This window comes from Argentina silus (assembly GCF_951799395.1).
Source record: "Argentina silus genome assembly, chromosome: 17".
Taxonomy (NCBI): Eukaryota; Metazoa; Chordata; class Actinopteri; order Argentiniformes; family Argentinidae; genus Argentina; species Argentina silus.
The window spans coordinates 13366409-13384354 of record NC_139671.1 but is presented as its reverse complement, the minus strand read 5'-3'; the positions used below and the strand labels follow the sequence as shown (position 1 = coordinate 13384354).

The window sequence follows — 17946 nt, the reverse complement described above, 5'->3', positions numbered from 1 at the left end:
GGTTTCCCCAGGCAGGTATACTACTCACCCTCCAGCAGAAACAGTTTAGAGAGCCGTTTGCTCCGCCCTACAAATAACTTCCCCAAATAATTAAGTTAAATGCCGTTGGCCCCAATAATCTTTCATAAAATCACCAGGATTGGGGTCAGTTGAATTTCTAATTTCTTAATATACATTAAAATAAAAATGAAAGGCCCTATTTGCATTGATATTAATTGATCCCAACCCTGTTCCTCCGCAGTTCTACTCAGCCTGAATACCTTACAAGTAGATCCAACTTCTTCATTTCATGCACATTCATTGAACCACAAAACACCAACAGTACTGATTTTATTTGCTTTGATTAATAACTCGGTCACACACACACAAAGTTCCAACACAATTCTACTCAGGCCTTTATTTGGACAGCCCTAATTCTCGCAATCGACTGTCTGTTGGGAACCAATGACACGGTGTGCCTGTTGGCCTGGACCCCTGTGGACGCTGCCGGGCGCAGCTCACTCCTCAAAGTGCTCAGACATCATCAAAGCACTGACACATCTCTCTATTCTCCAGACTCTAGGACTGGTCAGCGGCGGTGGCGGTGGCGTTATCCTCCCTTCTCTGGCCTGGCACAGGGACAGGCAGCTGGTGGAAGTGCTGGATGGCCTGGGCCACCTTCTCTGGACAGATGTTGTAGACAGGGTGGGTGGGGGCCTGATGGGGAGCAGAGTAACAGACACTGGGAGTGAACAACATGACTTTCCTATTAAAAAGCCCTCATCTGTCTTGTCATTAGTGTTATGTCAAATAAGTTTTAAATGACATTTAAAAGGGCCTTTGGCTCGGGCCAAATGTTTGTCCTCTTATTATCCTTTATCAATTGTTTCCCGACTTTTATTTTCACTATACAAACGCCAACTTCAAGTCTAAACCCCTTGTCTATCCGAAAGGCCATTTCTCTCTGCTAAACCACTCTGATAGGGTCTCACCAGCCGGTTCTCCTCCTTGCCGAGGACCAGCTCGTGGTGGAGATCCATGTTGCCAAAGTGCTGGGCTATAGAGAGGCCACTCAGACAGTAACAGGTGTGGTAGAAATCTCTGGACCTGGAGGAAGGAAGAGGAACAACATTTTAGTAGATTTTAGAAGATCACAACCAATGTCATATTCATCATGTCAAATAAAGGTTTTGTAAGTTTAGTGTTGATAAAGTGCATCACAGTGTGTTTATGTGTGCTGTATAAGAACGTATCGATGAGTGTTAGGAACCAATGGATGTTGGTGAGGTAGACTACTACTGACTTGTCAAACAAGCCACCAGCTAGGGTCAGTATGTTGTGTGTGTGTATCAACAAATGCTGTCTTACTGACTTGCAGGCTTGTCGAACAAGCCTCCAACTGTGGTCAGTATGTTGTGTGTATCTACAAATGGTTTGTTACTGACTTGCCAGGCTTGTCCAGCAGGCCTCCAGCGGGGTTCTGACAGCACAGAAGGATGTACTCCTGCAGGGCCTGCTGCTCAAACATCCACTTCTGCATGCTGAGTGTCGTGTCCCCTGGACACACACACACACACACACACACACACACACACACACACAATTTGAAAACCACACTACATGTGTTTTGCATAGATGCAAACATTTCTTGTGAAGACGTTTGTGAAAGCAAATTACCCCCCCCCCACCCCCCGGGGCAGTCTTCTGACAGTGGGTACCTTCTTTGTAGAGGGCTCGGTGGAGCAGTGGCAGCAGCCCTGCCTGCCAGAAGGAGTAGCAGCCGTCCACCAGTTTGTTACAGCGGCCCTGGAAGCCCCCCTCGTAGCGCATCTGTCTGCTGGACACCCACCTCTGAGGAACAGGGCAGACAAGAGCCATGGTAACCCACTGTCCCACCAGTGGAGGCACGGCAGCCATTTTGGGTCTAATGACCAACAGTACAACAGGAGGCTTCCGTACACTTGACACACGAAACACATGAATACACAGCACAGTGGCCAGGAAACTGATATGGAATGAAGGCTGTCAAACAGGGTGTTTCCCCTATTGTGCACAAGAGGGAAATATTATCTTGTGTAGTGTGTTACTATTCATTACTCAGTGAACACATTGGAAGCTTTTGAACATTCCACATCTGCACATGGATCCCGTATCAACCTTGAAGCCCTCTGAAATCTAACTAGAACATCCAGCTGTACAGTGCAGTGCTTTGGGCCTTTAGCCTTTCATTTTCTCTTTGAAACAAGGCGGATGATGACATCCCATGAGGCCATAATCAGAGAGGGTAAGATGAATTGATATTTGCTTATGGGGGGGGGGGGGGGGGGATTTGGAATAGGGGTTGCCATAGCAACCACAAATTGGAGTCTCTCTAAAACCATGAGGCCGAACGGAATCATTATCGAATAGGCTTAAACACCATCTGGTGTCCTGTGGGCTGGGTGGTCTTGAGGAGCTGGGTGGAATATTGTTAATTAATTAAACTCGACGTACTGATTACACAATGAGAGCTGAGAATGACGTGAATGAGAAAATCACTGACTCTAGTGACTCTAGAGTCTCGTCACAGATATTTCATTCACCTCAGTTTTCAATTTGAAATCGGTTCAGTGAGCTGAGCTGATTCACAGTATTTCTAGAATCTAATATTGGGAAGAATTCCAGACGGGGCTGAAGGTCATTGGGGGCTGCTTGTCGCTGAATGACTCACGGCATGGAAGTCAGATTGAGTGTGAAATCCTTGGCAGTTATATCTGACCTCAGTACAGTCCTCCAGTGACGTCCCTGTGCGTCACCTGTTGCGAATATACCGTCACACCTGTTCTGGGACCAGAGGATGCTGGGTGTCGGCCACGAAGGATATTTTAGGCCTCTTACGTCAGTCAGCCCCCCCCCCCCCCCCTCCCCCACCACAGTGTGTCCTTTCAGCAACCCTGACCTTACCCTCTATGCCTCCTCTATACTCTATAGGCTCTGTCATTCTAGCCAACGGCTGATAAAGAAAGAAATGTATATGCTGCCGTTCCCCTGGGGACGCTGCCATGGGACACCTCAGCAGAGGACGTGATGGATCTAGCAGTGGAATTTGACGTGTGGCCTGGTGGCTCCTGAGCAATGCTACCTAGGCTTACCTTCACAGTAGGCCAGAAGAGAGAAGAGAGAGAAGTTGAAATTTGGGATATAAATAAATAAATAAAAAGTGGCTGTTAATAACTGTGATGTAATGCCTGTCATGTACTCTGCCTGTCATGTACTATGTGTTCCTAGTTTACACTACACTTCCCACCAACCTCCACAATAGAGGATAACATCACTTCTTCTAAATTGTAACAGTTCCTAACACCACCAAACACACACGCACTGCACATCCCCCCTCCAAGACAACACACATGCACACCCCCAAGGGTGTGGGCACAGGGTCAGCCATATTCCGGCGCCCCTGGAGCAGTTAGGGGTTAAGTGCCTTGCTCAAGGGCACAACGGCAGTGGTAGGCACCTGGATATGATGCCAGTAACCCTCCAGTCACCGGCTCACATCCGGCTCCCTCCTGGAGCGGGGATGGAACCAGCTGGCTGGCCTCTCTAACCTCCAGGCTACCTGCCGCCACTACCAGACCTGAAAACGCTAATGTAACGGGTGTGACAAACAAGTGGTGTGGCGGTGTCTCACCAGCAGGGATTTGATGTCCAGCATGTGCTCCTTGCCCATGATGACCATGGCTGCTGTGCCACAGAAGGTGTACCCTCCATGTGCCTCCAGGCCCGGCACTCCTCCCAGACCCCCCTCCCAGTTCTGACAGCTGGGGGGACGCACAACATGATGGGGGATAGTTAACGCACAGCACCGTCTTATAGTTCATTGTACACTGCAATGCCATTGTATTGGTGTAATAGGAGTTGTGAATAATAAACCACACGACTAGTTATGCTGTTCACCTTTGGACCAATCAGGTTGTTGTTGTAACAGAATGTAGTCTCAATGACTTATGAAATAAAGGGGAAATGAATGAAGAAATATCTGTGAACTGATGTTGCCGAGTGAGGTGTGGGGGTGTGTGTGTGTGTGTGTGTGTATGTGTGTCTGTCCTCCATACCTGAGGATCCACGTAGGTGTGTCCTCGAACAGTGTGGGTGTCATGATGTTTGTGAGAGACGCCACTGACGCAGCACAGTATGCACTCCTATGAGATAGGGAGAGAGACACACCCAGCTATTAATGCACAGGAGAGACAGAGACAGAGAGAGACACAGACAGACACACGCTCAGTCTCCACCCAGCCATAAACAGTTTATTGTAGAGAGGCTGTTCATTAGATGAGGACACTTTCTGAGTAGACAACACTTTCAGAGAGAGAGAGAGAGAGAGAGAGAGAGAGAGAGAGAGAGAGAGAGAGAGAGAGAGAGAGAGAGAGAGATAGAGAGAGAGAGAGAGAGAGAGAGAGAGAGAGAGAGAGGAGAAAAAGAATGGGAAAAGAGAGAAGGGGGGGAGAAAAGAGAGAGTCACACAGACAGACAGACAGACAGACAGAGGGAGAGGGGTGTAGGATAGGTTCTTATCACTAAGGCCCCAGTGAAACCATGGCGATGACTCTCACCTGACGTCCACCTCTCCGCCTACATGCATCACAAAGGAGCCATCTGGCTGTTTCACAGAGAACAGGAAATCAAGGAGCTTCTCTCTGAGGGGGGAGGAGAGGAGAGAGGGGGTGAGGATGCTGGGGTTACTGGGAACACCAGACAGTAACGAACACAGCAACACATTTGTCACCTTCAGGCACATCCAGGAGAAAACACAATCAGAATTCTAGGCTCTGAGGCGCAAAAATGTGAACATGTACAAAGGTGAATACATCTGCCAGGGACTGTAACCAATACGTCCCTGGTCTCATATCCATCAGAAACAGGAATGTGGAATGTTACCTGTCTATGACGTTGTAGGCCTCCTCTGTGCCGATGATGGAGAGGGAATTGACCGCAGCGTAGGTGGGGGCCAGGTGGGCATGTTGACCAGGACCTCCAGCAAAGCCCCCCTTCGCAGTCTGACACCGGGCCAGGAACTTACACACACTGCCGGGCATAATTGTAGGAGTTAGTCATACACACGCACGCACAGACAAAATATTACCACAAACAAATCCAAGAAACCTTATACACACAAGGCCAGTTTAAACTTACAAGTATTTGAAAGAATACTGAGAAGGAAAGTAAGTGGTCCATTTCTTTGCTGCTACTGTCTGTGTGTGTGTGTCTGTGTGTGTGTGTGTCTGTGTGTGTGTGTGTGTGTGTGTGTGTGTGTGTGTGTGTGTGTGTGCGCGCGCGCGCTAAGAGAGCCTGCAGTAGCAAGCAACCCACTGTGAGCACCACTGCACAGAAGCTGACGTGGCAGAAGGGAAGAGAATCTAAACCACAGTTGCCCGTCTGGTCCTAACACCAGTCTGCTGCCCGGTCTAAACACCTCACAGACACAGCCCTCCTTCGCAGATCTGACTGGACTGGCTGGGTGAGAGCCGCTGGAGCAGAAACCTTACTTTCACTCATCCCCCTCACACGCAGATCAGTGATTACCTCAGGAAAGAGGCAAGAAGGAGAGAGACACGTTTCTATTTGAACAGGACCTGCGGCTCAGTTCAGCACGAGGGCCCTCACGTTGGCAAGGGGCAGTGCCAGCCGGTGGGTTGGCATTCCTTACAGTACCGACTCTCAGGAGACAGATGCCAGTGCCAGTGGGTTGGCATTTGTTACAGTAGTGAGGCGTTTGGATTGTGGTACAGTGTGGTGGGTTGACATAGGTACAGCAGCTGTACTGTAGCGGTACATTAGCAGTACGGTCGCAGTGCATTAGCAGGTCGGTAGCATTATGGAAGCAGTACATTAGTATATTAGCTATTCAGTAGCAGTACACTGGGGTAGTACAATAGCAGTACATTAGCTATTCAGTAGCAGTACCCTGGGGTAGTACAATAGCAGTATATTAGCTATTCAGTAGCAGTACACCAGGGGTAGTACAATAGCAGTATATTAGCAGTACAGTAGTAGTACCAGTAACAGCAGTACTCACTCTGAGGCGATGGCGGCAGGCACAGGTTCCTCCAGCAGCTCCAGGCTGTGCAGGATCCAGTAGCAGAGCCAAGGCCTGCTGGCGTCCAGACACTACAGGACCACACAGATATTACATACAGGGCCAGCCAACACACACACACACACACACACACACACACACACACACACACACACACACACACACACACACACACACACACACACACACACACACACACACACACACACACACACACACACACACACACACACACACACACACACACACACACACGAGCTTTACTGCTTTACGGTTCTTTAATGGTTCGCTAAGTGACTCAGACATGCTTGCAAAGCGGTTTAGTGGTTTAGTTTCATAATAAGTGAATGTGTTTATGGTTTACTGTACCTCATATGCATCTGAGAGATTACGTAAGCCCTTCTTGAGATATTGGTAGTGCTGTTCCCGTAATAAAGTAGGCCTGGAGACAGACACAGACAATGGAATTAATACATGTGCACATGGTCGCTAGCAGGCATAATAGAGAAGAAATAGACATGTTAGATACTGAAACAAAATGCCAATGCACATTATTATAACACTTGGAAGGTCTTTTGCTCTTCCAGGCACAAAGACAGAGTTTTCATGCGTTTAAGACTGGCTCAGGGCTCTTCCGGTTTCCAAAAAACCATTCACTCTCCTCTCTACCAATTACCTAGTCTCCAGTGCCAACAGCTGCTAGAGTCACGTCCATGTCTCCACTTCAAAGGCTGTGGTGTGTGTAGGTGTGTGTGTGTGTCTGTGTGTGTGTGTGTGTGTGTGTGTGTGTGTGTGTGTGTGTGTGAATATGACTCACAGAGAACCTTGTGACACTCACTCCTCTCCCCGTGGATAACCTTTTCCCGGAGGTGTGCAGAGACTCATGTAATTAGAGTCTACGTGCGCTGAGTTAGTCATGGATCAATTGGCATGTATCATTACCCAAAGTCTCACAGCAGAAGGTGTAGAGCACAATAACAGCCTCGGGGCAGGACAAGACCAGCACAGACCAGAAACGTCCAGGGGGCTCAGCACATTCCAGGTTTTCGATTAGGCTAGCCTTTCAAGTGGCTGAGAGTGTGGTAGCGAAGGACAGACAAGGCGGGGTAATAATACTGCTAGGCTCATCTGACTGATAGTTCAGTCATCCTCCCATCATTGCTGTCCACATGTGTTCCTCTGCCTGTCCTCACTGATACTGAGGAGAGGGTAGACTGTAAGGTTGGATTGTACAGGATGGCTGGCAGTTTTCTGAGCAAGGACACAGGTCAGGTCCTACTACAGTATCCAAGCAACAAGGGGGCAGTCACTTTGAGCGTTACTGGAATACAGTGCATTGGTGTGATATGACGATGGTGGCTCACAATATTAGCGAATGATCAAATGTGGAAAAAAAAAAACGAAAAAAAAAACATAATTCCATCCAAATGTCAAACTGCCGTAGAGTATGTTCCGTACCGAGTTGTTGTCATGGAAACCGGTGAGTCAACCTGTTATTGGTTGAGTGATAACTAATAGCACGGAGAAAGGGAAAACAATCGTGTGTGGGTGGAGGATCAAGACATCCATTATGGAAGGGTCTGGCTGAAGGCCGCCATAAAACAAGCAATAGGCCTACATACACACCCAAAATGGATATTACACTTCTCATAGAAATGAAAATATGCCTTAACTAATTTGACAGTACCCAATAACTGGATTATATGGTAGTGCGTATGTTAAGGGTGATATTATGAGGTGTGTGAAATAGAGAAAAAACTAAACAAGATTTGTTGCTTTGTCAATCCTATGCTACCGCTATTAAGGCTCTCCATGAAAATCGGTTGAAATTGGCGAAGTGAGTGAGTCTAATCAGGCCAAGACTGTTTTCCAAATCTGATCCAAGGGTTTTCTATTGTGTTACTGTTCTACTGGGCTACTTACTAAGTCACCTTAGAAATATAGTATCGAACTCAAAGCAATGACAGATTCCCGTGTACAGCTAGGACTTAGTGAACATGCCAAAGACCAGAGAATGCCGAACATGACTTACTGTGGTAAGCTGTGTATTTGCTGGTAAGAACTGATTACTTCTCGAATACTGCGTTCAACTTTTCTCTGGATAACATAAAAAGATGTGGGAGTGAGAGACAAACCAAAACAGAAAAGGTGAGTTTACAACAGCCATGATAATGACAACTTACAGCATCATGCATACACCAACATCAACATCCAGCTAGGAGGCAGAGTAATACAAACTTGATTGAAGATCAAGAACAACATATTAGCCTAAATCTGGATGTCCTAGATGGTAACCTAGGATCATTCACATAACCCACCCACTGCTTAGAATCAATTAGAGTACCTCGTATTTGATAACAGTGACACAGAATGAGAGATAGTCTGGGCATCCGACTCCACCCCTTAATGTTGTTTCATGTTCTTAGCTATGAGCTAATTACAAGCGGCTAATGCCAACCAGGTTTTAGTTAGCTACTCTTACTAAGCTTGCAATTTAATATGCAGAAGAAAAAAACCCACAATAAAAGCACGTCTACAACAAGTGTTGTGTTTTCAGCTATCACACTTCTTGGCTCATGTGGTCAGCTAGCTAGCTAACTAAACTAGCTAATCTGAGACCATCTGGCTCACCTGCTCCACTGAAGTCACCGTTTCAACTCCATCGTCTGTGAATAACTCGGAAGCGTGACATTCGCCAAAGCACCGTAGAGGCGGGGGTACCCTCTCCATGTTAGTATGTGTAAGTTACTAAATACGTTGAAAAGTGTGCTGTAATTATCCCTAAGCTATATTTTGTTATAACAACAAATGCACCACGAAGAGTTTGACAGCTATTTCCTCTAGTGGGCGTGGTTACTACGATGCATACGGCAAGTCAGATGGAACAATCTAGTTAGATCTAGCTAGTCCAAAACGTAAAAAACGCATATACACAGAGAGAGAGAGAGAGAGAGAGAGAGAGAGAGAGAGAGAGAGAGAGAGAGAGAGGGAGAGAGAGAGAGAGAGAGAGAGAGAGAGAGAGAGAGAGAGAGAGAGAGAAAGAGAGAGAAAGAGAGAGAGAGAGAGAGAGAGAGAGAGAATACAGGGTCAGAGTCCTCTTGTTAAGACTGACAATTCATAGTGACTGACAAACTGTTCACATTTACATTTACATTTATAGCATTTAGCTGACGCCTTTATTGGCTGACGAGTTTATAAAGCCTTCTATAGAATTGTGATGAGTTTACTAGAGGTGATAAAGCCTTCTATAGAATTGTGATGAGTTTACTAGAGGTACATTTTTGTACAAATTAATCTAAAGATTTGAGTGGAAAAGCCTCAATTTATTCATCCCACTCTGGCAACGAGTAAAACTGCAACTTGATGTGTTCACTTAAAATTGATTGACAGGCTATGCGTATAAAGGATGGGATATATGAGTTATGGCTTTTAATAAAAATAACGGATTTTCATTGTCTTGTTCTTCTTCTCCCGCACTTTATTTATCCCCACCCATTTCGTGCGTTGTCGATGATGTGGAGAGAAAGGCGGATGCTGCCGAGCGCATCCTTGCCACCGCACCCATCGGAAGCTGGCTGGGAGGAATCTGGACCATTCTCCAAACCGCTTTGTTACCAAAGAGACAGCATCTGGTTTGTTTATAAGAGACAGAGGCGCAGCTAGCTGGGCTCCCCAGTTTCTCAAAAATAGGGAGCAGGCTAAAGACTGAATTGGATTTTAGCAGACATGGGATGTACATGGGGTGGGATTGGTAATTTGTTGCTGAGTTAGCTGGCAGTTCTTATTTCTAAGACATTATGGCTAAGCAGTATGATGTGCTGTTCCGACTCCTGCTTCTCGGGGATTCTGGGGTGGGAAAAACATGTTTATTATGCAGATTCACGGACAACGCATTCCACCCGTCTCACATTTCCACAATCGGTAAGACCGGTTTTTCTCTAATGCATGCGCTACATTGTTTTGGGCAATTAACCTATAAACAACTGGCTCTCTAAACAATCGATTACTGTATCCTTATCATTTTTGAAAAGCTCATATCGTGTGCACCTCATTGCCTTTGTGGAAATGTAGCATTTTTCAATAACCGTAACAAAACAATTCTGTGTATTTGAACGTGGTGGCCCGTATAGGGAGCTATTTTTTTTTATTGATGTAGACTATATATTGGCTACATATACTGTGGGAAATTGCAGTTTAATTCATGGGAAAGGGCAGGTGCAGAATAAACAAAAGCAACTTGTGTGCACATCCACTTGGCAAAAGATCAAACTATACTTATGATATGCAGGCGAAATGACACTGCCACTATTGGCCACCTACAGAACGATGGCTGGAATATCACAAATGTGATTTAAATGGGAAACTGTCATGAAACAAGACATTTAAGATTATAAATGCATATACATTTCAACTGTTAGTAGAATGTTTTGGAAATATTTTCTTTAAATATATTATATATCGTAGATGATTAGGTCACATTTGTTACTGAGTATTTTTTTTGAATATCTATGTCTTTTATTTTCATGAAAGCATTGCATCACCATTAAGTTAAAATTAGATTCATCCTTTCTATGAATCAAACATCCCAGACATTAAAGTTGTTGCAGTACTGTGTAGGGTCATTTTACCTGCCCTTTATCCTTGGTCATGGATTAGTCCTTCCCCTGGAGAGAGTATTAAACCAGCCAGTCTCTCCTCCTATAGGCTAAGTTAATATGGACTGTCTTATCTCCATAGTTATAATTCAGTGCATCAACCATGAAAAGCACTTCACTTCAATGCTTTCGAGGCCAGTGAAAAAGATGTGAGGAGAGTCTTTTCCTCCTCCTTCCTTGACGAGGACAGGTTTTCCTTTCTGTCACTACTCATTGAAATCAGCTCAGAGACATTCTCAGCCTCCCTCTGCACAGGGAAGCTACTATTATTTGAAGTAATTGCTTGGATGAAGGGGAAAACAAAAACCTGACATCTAACACCTCCGCACTTTGATATGGATAGAGAAAGGGATACATGTAGTTGTATGAAAGTGTTTGTTATTCTAGACAAGGACGTCTGAAAAACAGGAACAAGATCATGAATGTAATTCAAAAAATGGATCACTGGTCATGTAGGCCTAATCATTTGTGAACAAATGACAAATCTACCTTGAATCCTACTAGCCAAGGTCGTCATATTAGGCCTATGCTGCTATGCCATTGATTCTGAATGTAGATATTTCGACTATTACCTATGTTGCTAGCAACCATAACCATAACGATGCAGGGGAGGCTGGTAGAAGTAGAAATCGGAGGATGGGATCATTCTAATGCATGGAATGGAACGAGAAATGGTATGGTGTTAAACACACCATTCCTCATTCCATTCCATGCATTACAATGAGCCCGTCCTCCGATTTCTACCTCCACCAGCCTCCAATGCAACCATGATATGGGCGACCGTTATGAACTCATAAGTTCAATCTCAAACCTCAAAACTAATTCTTTAGTCATGATAATATGCACTTCTGCTAGACATGTCTAACATCATGTACACAGTTTTTTCCTTGTTGTTTTTGCAGTTAGTTGGCCTACTTGCACACAGTGAGTGCTGTATGGTGCACCTATAGAGCCCTAAAAGAAACTTCCCTCCTGCAGTCACACACATACAGTATACCAACATTCAAGACTGTTCTCTGTCCTCCGGGCTGTGAGAAAAGAGAAGCAAAATGTATCTGCTTTCGAGTGTTCTCTATGCTGTGTTGCAGAGAGTTCTCTGTTCAGTGTTCTAGAATGTGCTATAAGGTCAAATAAATCTGCTGTGAAGATATTTCAATAGGATGTTATGGTTGAGAAAGTCTGTATCCAGGACCACTGCAGAGCTTATGGCCACAGGCTGGCTGTGGGTGTCCATTCATGTGCCTGCAATAACTCAGAGCCTCTCTTGGAGAGCAAACAAACCCAAGAAAACCCACAGAGAGGTGAAGATCAAGAGTGACCAAGACCAGCCCACACCACACTGAGATCAATCATTAAATCATTAGGAGACATTCTGGGGACTTAGAACTAAATTCTCCCATGCTCTCAACGATAGCTCCATAATTCTTTCAGTTTGCCTTCAAATCTTCGTCCTCATCCTCATGTGAGTTAATGATGTCTTAAATGGTGTTGCTATTAGCAATAATATACCCAACGATTTCTCTAAACAGGGTTTATTTCAAGACTACATTTGGGAAAAGCCCAAGGCTCTTACTATGGGAAAACACTAAAGGTTAGAATGATTAATAGGTCAGTGCAAGGTCAGACTTATTGATACATCAGTAATATCCCTGTTTATACTCTCAGTTTGGTCTCATAACCTGACAGAGATGTCTCCATGCAGCGCAGTTCAGGTTGTGGCACAGGTTGTTTCATGGATTTGCAGTGTTTCCAACTCTGAATTTGAGTGAGCAAGGTCACAAATTCATGAAATAACATGACATTTATGAGTGTCTCCTCGAGTTCTGATTACAAACGTCCCCCACTACAGAAGGCAGCTGTAGGGATGATTTACTTATGATATTTAATCATGCCGTGAGTTTAATCTTCCTCTCCTCACCTGAGCAGTCTTTAAATGGACTCCTCGGAGCCGCTGGCTGTCACTTTGGCTGTGAAGGATCGCCCAGGCCCTGCCCTAATTCATGGCTCAATAAGCAGCCATCCTCCAGGGCCACATTGCTGACCCACATCTATTATGACCCAGACCTGTCACAGACCCGGCAACTAAAGGTTTAAGTGCTCATTATGAGACAGGAGACAGCCCCATAGTTGGGCAGTAATGAGTTGATGAAATGTATATTATAAGTATACTGTGATATAAAAACATTATGATTATTTATCATGTATTTACCATTAATTCCATATAGCTATTCTTGGAGCTTATAATGGATAAAAGCTTTCTGTTTGTCCTATGGTGCGCTGTAGATTGAGAGAGTGTGGCGTTCGTAAGGAAAGTTGTGGATGACAGGTTTGTTCCCTTGTGACTGTGTCCCCATTGACACAGCAGCATGCAGGCAGGCGTTCATTAGCAATACTGTCACCATTACCTGCTGCACTCTATGGCATGTGTCATTCCTCTAATCAACCCCAAACAGCCGTAGACTGCTTTCAAGGTAATTAGACAAGACACTTTCGGGTTTGTACCTATTAGTCTCTACACAGCTTTTCCGTCTTGCGTATTTGTGAAAATGCTGCCATGACGAATTAGCTGACACTATCTCAGAGGGAAATTGTATTCGGATCCATCCATTGTCACGGCTTAGAGTGACATTGTGGGTTTTAAAGTTGTAGTTGTCTTTGCTATCTTACCGTTTCAGTCTTTGGTCCTTAGAACTGTAGGTACATTTTGACCTTAAGAGTTCAGACTCCTGAAAAACCTGTTCTCCTCCTTGTATAAGGCAGCCTTCCATCCTTCCGTCCTTCCTTCCTCCTTTCCTTCCTTCCGTTCTTCCATCCTTCCTTCCGTCCTTCCTTCCTTCCGTCCTGCCGTCCTTCCGTTCTTCTGTCCATCCATCCATCCATCCTTCCTTCCCTCCATGTGCAGTGTAAGTTTTGTTTCATTCCATTGCTATTTCTCAGAGGTATTTCCTGAGGTTGAGATGTACCTGATCTGGATGAAGAAGTCTTTGTTTTTGAGCTGCACTTCACTCTCAGTTTCTGTACGCATGGATGACTTCTGACCTCGTCTTTATACAGAACACAGTGCCCATTACTGTTGAACACAGAGAGAGAGAGAGAGAGAGAGAGAGAGAGAGAGGAGAGAGAGAGAGAGAGAGAGAGAGAGAGAACGAGAGAGAGAGAGAGAGAGAGAAAGAGAGAGAGAGAGAGAGAGAGAGAGAGAGAGAGGCTGTGCTTTCATCCTTCTATTCTCCTCACAGCCCCAGGCAAGGGAAGCCACTGACTGCAATGGCGGCCTTTCAGAGTGTCACTGCCTTAATGCTCCAGTCAAAGAGGAGGCAGCTTCACCACTTCAATGGGCCTCTCACTGAAGTGGCGTGAACTCCAGTCTGGGCCTGTGGTAGCGATATTTTAGAGATAAGAGCTCAAGCCTGTATTGAACAAACACAATGCAGTTTAAAAGCAGTCTGTCAGCTCAGCTGCTTATGTTGACTCTCTTGGGACTCTAGCTCAGCAGAAAGAAACAGAACTGTAAAAACACATGGCAAGCATTTCAATCTAAGTCCATGCTAGGGACTGGGTATTGATTTGCCACAGTTACCATTTGACTGACTGGGCTGTCGTGTAAATAATGGTTTTTGTGTCTTTTAGCTGCTGAGGCTCAGGTTAATTAGGTTGAACTGGATATTGATCTCACTGGGATCAATTTAAATGGCATGTATGTTTGCTATTCCCACTACCCAGACAGTTAGATAGAAGAATATATTATTAGAATTAATACACAGATAGGGGATAAATCTCAACCTCATATGGTGACCTTATAATGGTGCATCTGCCCACAGATCACTGGAGCACTACTCTCTCTCACTCTCTCTCTCTCTCTCTCTCTCACTCTCTGCCCCCCCCCCCCCCCCCGTCTTATATCTCAAGACCATTAGGCCTATCTTCAAAGGCTGGTAGCTATGAGATGAAATATCTCTAAGTATCTTTGGTGTTAAAAAGCTCAAACTAAGATAACATGTCTGGACTACAGTTTACAGCAGGGCTCTTCTTGGATTAACAAGAGGTTCGCAGATTGTGAATGGAAAATGCATACAACAATGTTTTATTTTTTTCAGATTGGTTTCACCATTTAGGAATTCCAACCCTTTTTATACATAGTCCCTCTATTTCAGGGCACCAAAGTATTGGAAAATTGGCTTGACAGGTGTTTTTGGTTCCGTCACATAATTTGTGAAGGCATAAGAGAGCTGTTAATGTCTAGTATTGATTCTAGGCTTTGCATTTGCCTTTGGAGTGTGCTATTGGCGTCTGTCAACATGAGGACCAAAGAGACGTCAATGAAAGTCAAGGAATTTTGGGTTCTTATGAATTATGAGGCTGAAATTCTATCAGAAACATAAGCAAAACTTTGGATGGCGCTTCATCATACATTAAGACAATATATAAGACCCCAAACATACTGCCATAGCAACTTGGGAGTTTTTCAACAAAATTGTTGACTGGCCAAGTCAGTCTTCAGATTTAAATCCAATTGAACATACATTTCATTTTGTGATGATAAGATTTTAGGCAAACAAGACCTCAAACTGAAGATGGCTGCACTACAGGTCTGGCAGAGCATCCCTGGAGAATATACCCAGTGTCTGGTGGGGTCAATGGGTCTCAGACTTCAGGCAGTTATTGCATGTCGACCAAATACCAAACATGAGTACTTTATTTGGACATTACATGATTTTTTCCCAATACTTTTGGAGCCCTGAAGTAGGGGGAGTATGTTTAAAAAATGTTGTACTTTCTAAATAGTGAATCCAATCTGAAAAAAAAAAACATTGAATGAAAGCTGAGAATCTCAACTTTGACCCCATAGTAAATGTTTGATTGAGCTAAAAGAAGACACAATTCTTCCTCTTTCCAATACTTATGGATGGCACTGTATATTGATGTCAGAATTTGATGAAGTCAGAATGTTGTTACCGTTTGGGAGTAACATCAGGAGAGAGTCTCCTCTGCCAGGCATCCTAAGTAGTCTCGTAACTGTGTGTGTCCCTCTCTTGCAGGAGTTGATTTCAAAATGAAGACGCTAGAAATAGATGGCATCAAAGTACGCATACAGATATGGTAAGTAGGCTAAGCCCATAGCAGAGCAGTTGCATCAGTTTCAGCCTATCGATGAACAGGAGGATTTCCTGTCGTCAGGGATGTTGTCTTTACCCCTGCTGTGCTGCCTACTCCCATGACCTTTTACACTAAACCAGCTCTGACAAAAGAGATTTTCTCCCCTTGCAATGAATGTCATGTCCCTACAACTGAAATCACCTCAAACCCTGTGTGTGTGTGTGTGCATGTGTGTGTGTGTGTGTGTGTGTGTGTGTGTGTGTGTGTGTGTGTGTGTGTGTGTGTGTGTGTGTGTTCCCCCCAGGGACACTGCAGGTCAGGAGAGATACCAGACCATCACAAAGCAGTACTACAGACGAGCACAGGTATGCTACCTCTCCTCTACCTTCAACACAGGCTGTCACAACACAACATGTTTTGAATCAGATGACAGAGGTGTGTTCCTCTTCGTGTCTTCAGGGAATCTTCCTGGTCTATGACATCACGAGCGAGCGTTCCTTCCAACACATCATGAAGTGGGCCAGCGATGTGGACGAGGTAAGGTCAGGGGTTAGGGGTCAGAGGGAGACTATGGATCGAGACGGAGTGTTGCTGTGACACTTAGGGGGACATTTTGACAGTGCTAAAAGGGCGCTGTTGTCAAGACGACTCAGTGTGGCATTTGTTCCAAAACGAGTTTGGCATATAACAGATGCACAATAGTATTGCATAGCCAGCCGTAGTCTGATTTCAAACCTGCATGAATTATTGCTTCCCTCGTAATTTATGTCAAACAGGTTTTGAAATAAATACTTCCTCTGAGTGTCCCTCTCCTGACATTCTCTTTGTTACTAGTCTCTCACCGCCTCATTATCTGTTAACCCCTCCCCTCCACTCTCTTTCTCTCGCTCGCTCTCCCTCTCTCTGTCAGTATGCTCCAGATAACATCCAGAAGATCCTCGTAGGCAACAAGTCAGATGAGGAACAGAAGAGACAGGTGGCCACGGAGCAGGGCAACAAGGTGGGACCCTCTCTGACCTTCCAATCGACAGTGTAATCTATTAAGGTTATCTATTTGGCCTTTAGTTTGACTGCATTGTTGTTGATGTTGTTGTCTGTCCTCCAGCTGGCCAAGACCTATGGAATGGACTTCTTTGAGACTAGTGCCTTTACCAACCAGAACATCACAGAGGTGAGTTGTTATAGGGTTGATCAAAACAAAGCAAGCCCTAATGGGAGTCTTTTAATCTCTATCTACAGGTCAAAACATTTGGAGCCAGAGCAATAGAGGCAATAGAGCAGTGGAGGCTGGTGGAAGTAGAAATAGTTCTCGTTGTAATGTATGGAACGGAATGAGGAATGGTATCAAACAACATTGTTTGATGGTGTTGTTTGTTTGTTAGCATGCTAGCGATAACGTGATGTTATAACAGAGCCCGAAGCAGTAGGCTAAGTGTGACAGTGCTTTAGTGAGCATGAGTTGGCACCTCTGTTGTTTACATTATGTCTCTCTGTTATCTCTCCCTGTACCCGTGTCCCACCACCACACCCATGGCCCCTATCAGTCCTTCACACGACTGGCAGAGCAGGTGCTGGCGGCCAATAAGAAGGACCTGGATGTCCTGCGGGCGTCCATCACCGACGAGCTCAACCTCACCGCCCTGGAAGAGGAGCAGGGACTCTGCGACGGAGCAGCCGACTCACGCAAGGGGTGCTGGTGTTGAGGACAGGAAGTTACCTTCCATCGCTGCCCGCTGAACATAGTGATCCAAATCACAAATCACAAATCAAACCCCCCGCCCCCTAGCCCCCCCCCCGCCCCCATTTGTCTGTTTCACATACAGTGCTGCTTGAAAGTTTGTGAACCCTACAGGGATGGTCATTATTTTTGTATAAAATATTAAAATGAACTTATAAAATCTTTATCTAAACCCCAATTCATAATAAAGACATTCCAAATAAAGGACACAAACAAGAAAATCGGTTATATTTTCATTGTTTATTTAACGAAAGTGGTTTATTTAACAAAAACTCAGTGAATAGCTTGTGGCACCTCCATGAGCAGCGATAACTTGTCTTGTATAGCCACTAATCAGTCTCTGACATCTGTTTTGAGGGATTTTTGCCCACTCCTTACAGAACTCAATTGAGTGAGGTTTG

At 44.9% G+C, this 17946-nt stretch overlaps 2 protein-coding genes across 2 annotated transcripts; one reads left to right on the top strand and one right to left on the bottom strand.

Moving 5' to 3' along the window:
* Positions 1 to 330: 330 nt before the first annotated feature.
* On the bottom strand, positions 331 to 8894 carry fntb (farnesyltransferase, CAAX box, subunit beta). The gene is made up of 12 exons (XM_083689329.1): positions 8690 to 8894; positions 8091 to 8155; positions 6428 to 6500; positions 6038 to 6129; positions 4900 to 5046; positions 4575 to 4658; positions 4074 to 4160; positions 3650 to 3779; positions 1698 to 1830; positions 1425 to 1536; positions 972 to 1086; positions 331 to 696 (listed from the first exon to the last, which is right to left on the bottom strand). The coding sequence occupies exons 1-12, from the start codon at positions 8786 to 8788 to the stop codon at positions 559 to 561; spliced, it is 1275 nt and encodes a 424-aa protein (XP_083545455.1). The 5' UTR covers positions 8789 to 8894; the 3' UTR covers positions 331 to 558.
* Positions 8895 to 9855: 961 nt separating this feature from the next.
* On the top strand, positions 9856 to 17744 carry rab15 (RAB15, member RAS oncogene family; the record flags this gene model as incomplete). The annotated part of the gene is made up of 7 exons (XM_083688321.1): positions 9856 to 9979; positions 15750 to 15810; positions 16112 to 16172; positions 16267 to 16344; positions 16718 to 16807; positions 16913 to 16978; positions 17352 to 17744. The coding sequence occupies 7 exons, from the start codon at positions 9856 to 9858 to the stop codon at positions 17508 to 17510; spliced, it is 639 nt and encodes a 212-aa protein (XP_083544447.1). The 3' UTR covers positions 17511 to 17744.
* Between the last annotated feature and the right edge of the window lie 202 nt (positions 17745 to 17946).

Coding starts and splice junctions, on each gene's coding strand:
- fntb (XM_083689329.1), bottom strand. CDS start 8,788: ATGGAGAGGGTACCCCCGCCTCTACGGTGCTTTGGCGAATGTCACGCT. Junction 6,501..8,090: donor CAAATACACAGCTTACCACA/GTAAGTCATGTT, acceptor GTCTGTCTCCAG/GCCTACTTTATTACGGGAAC. Junction 1,537..1,697: donor CCGAGCCCTCTACAAAGAAG/GTACCCACTGTC, acceptor GTGTGTGTCCAG/GGGACACGACACTCAGCATG.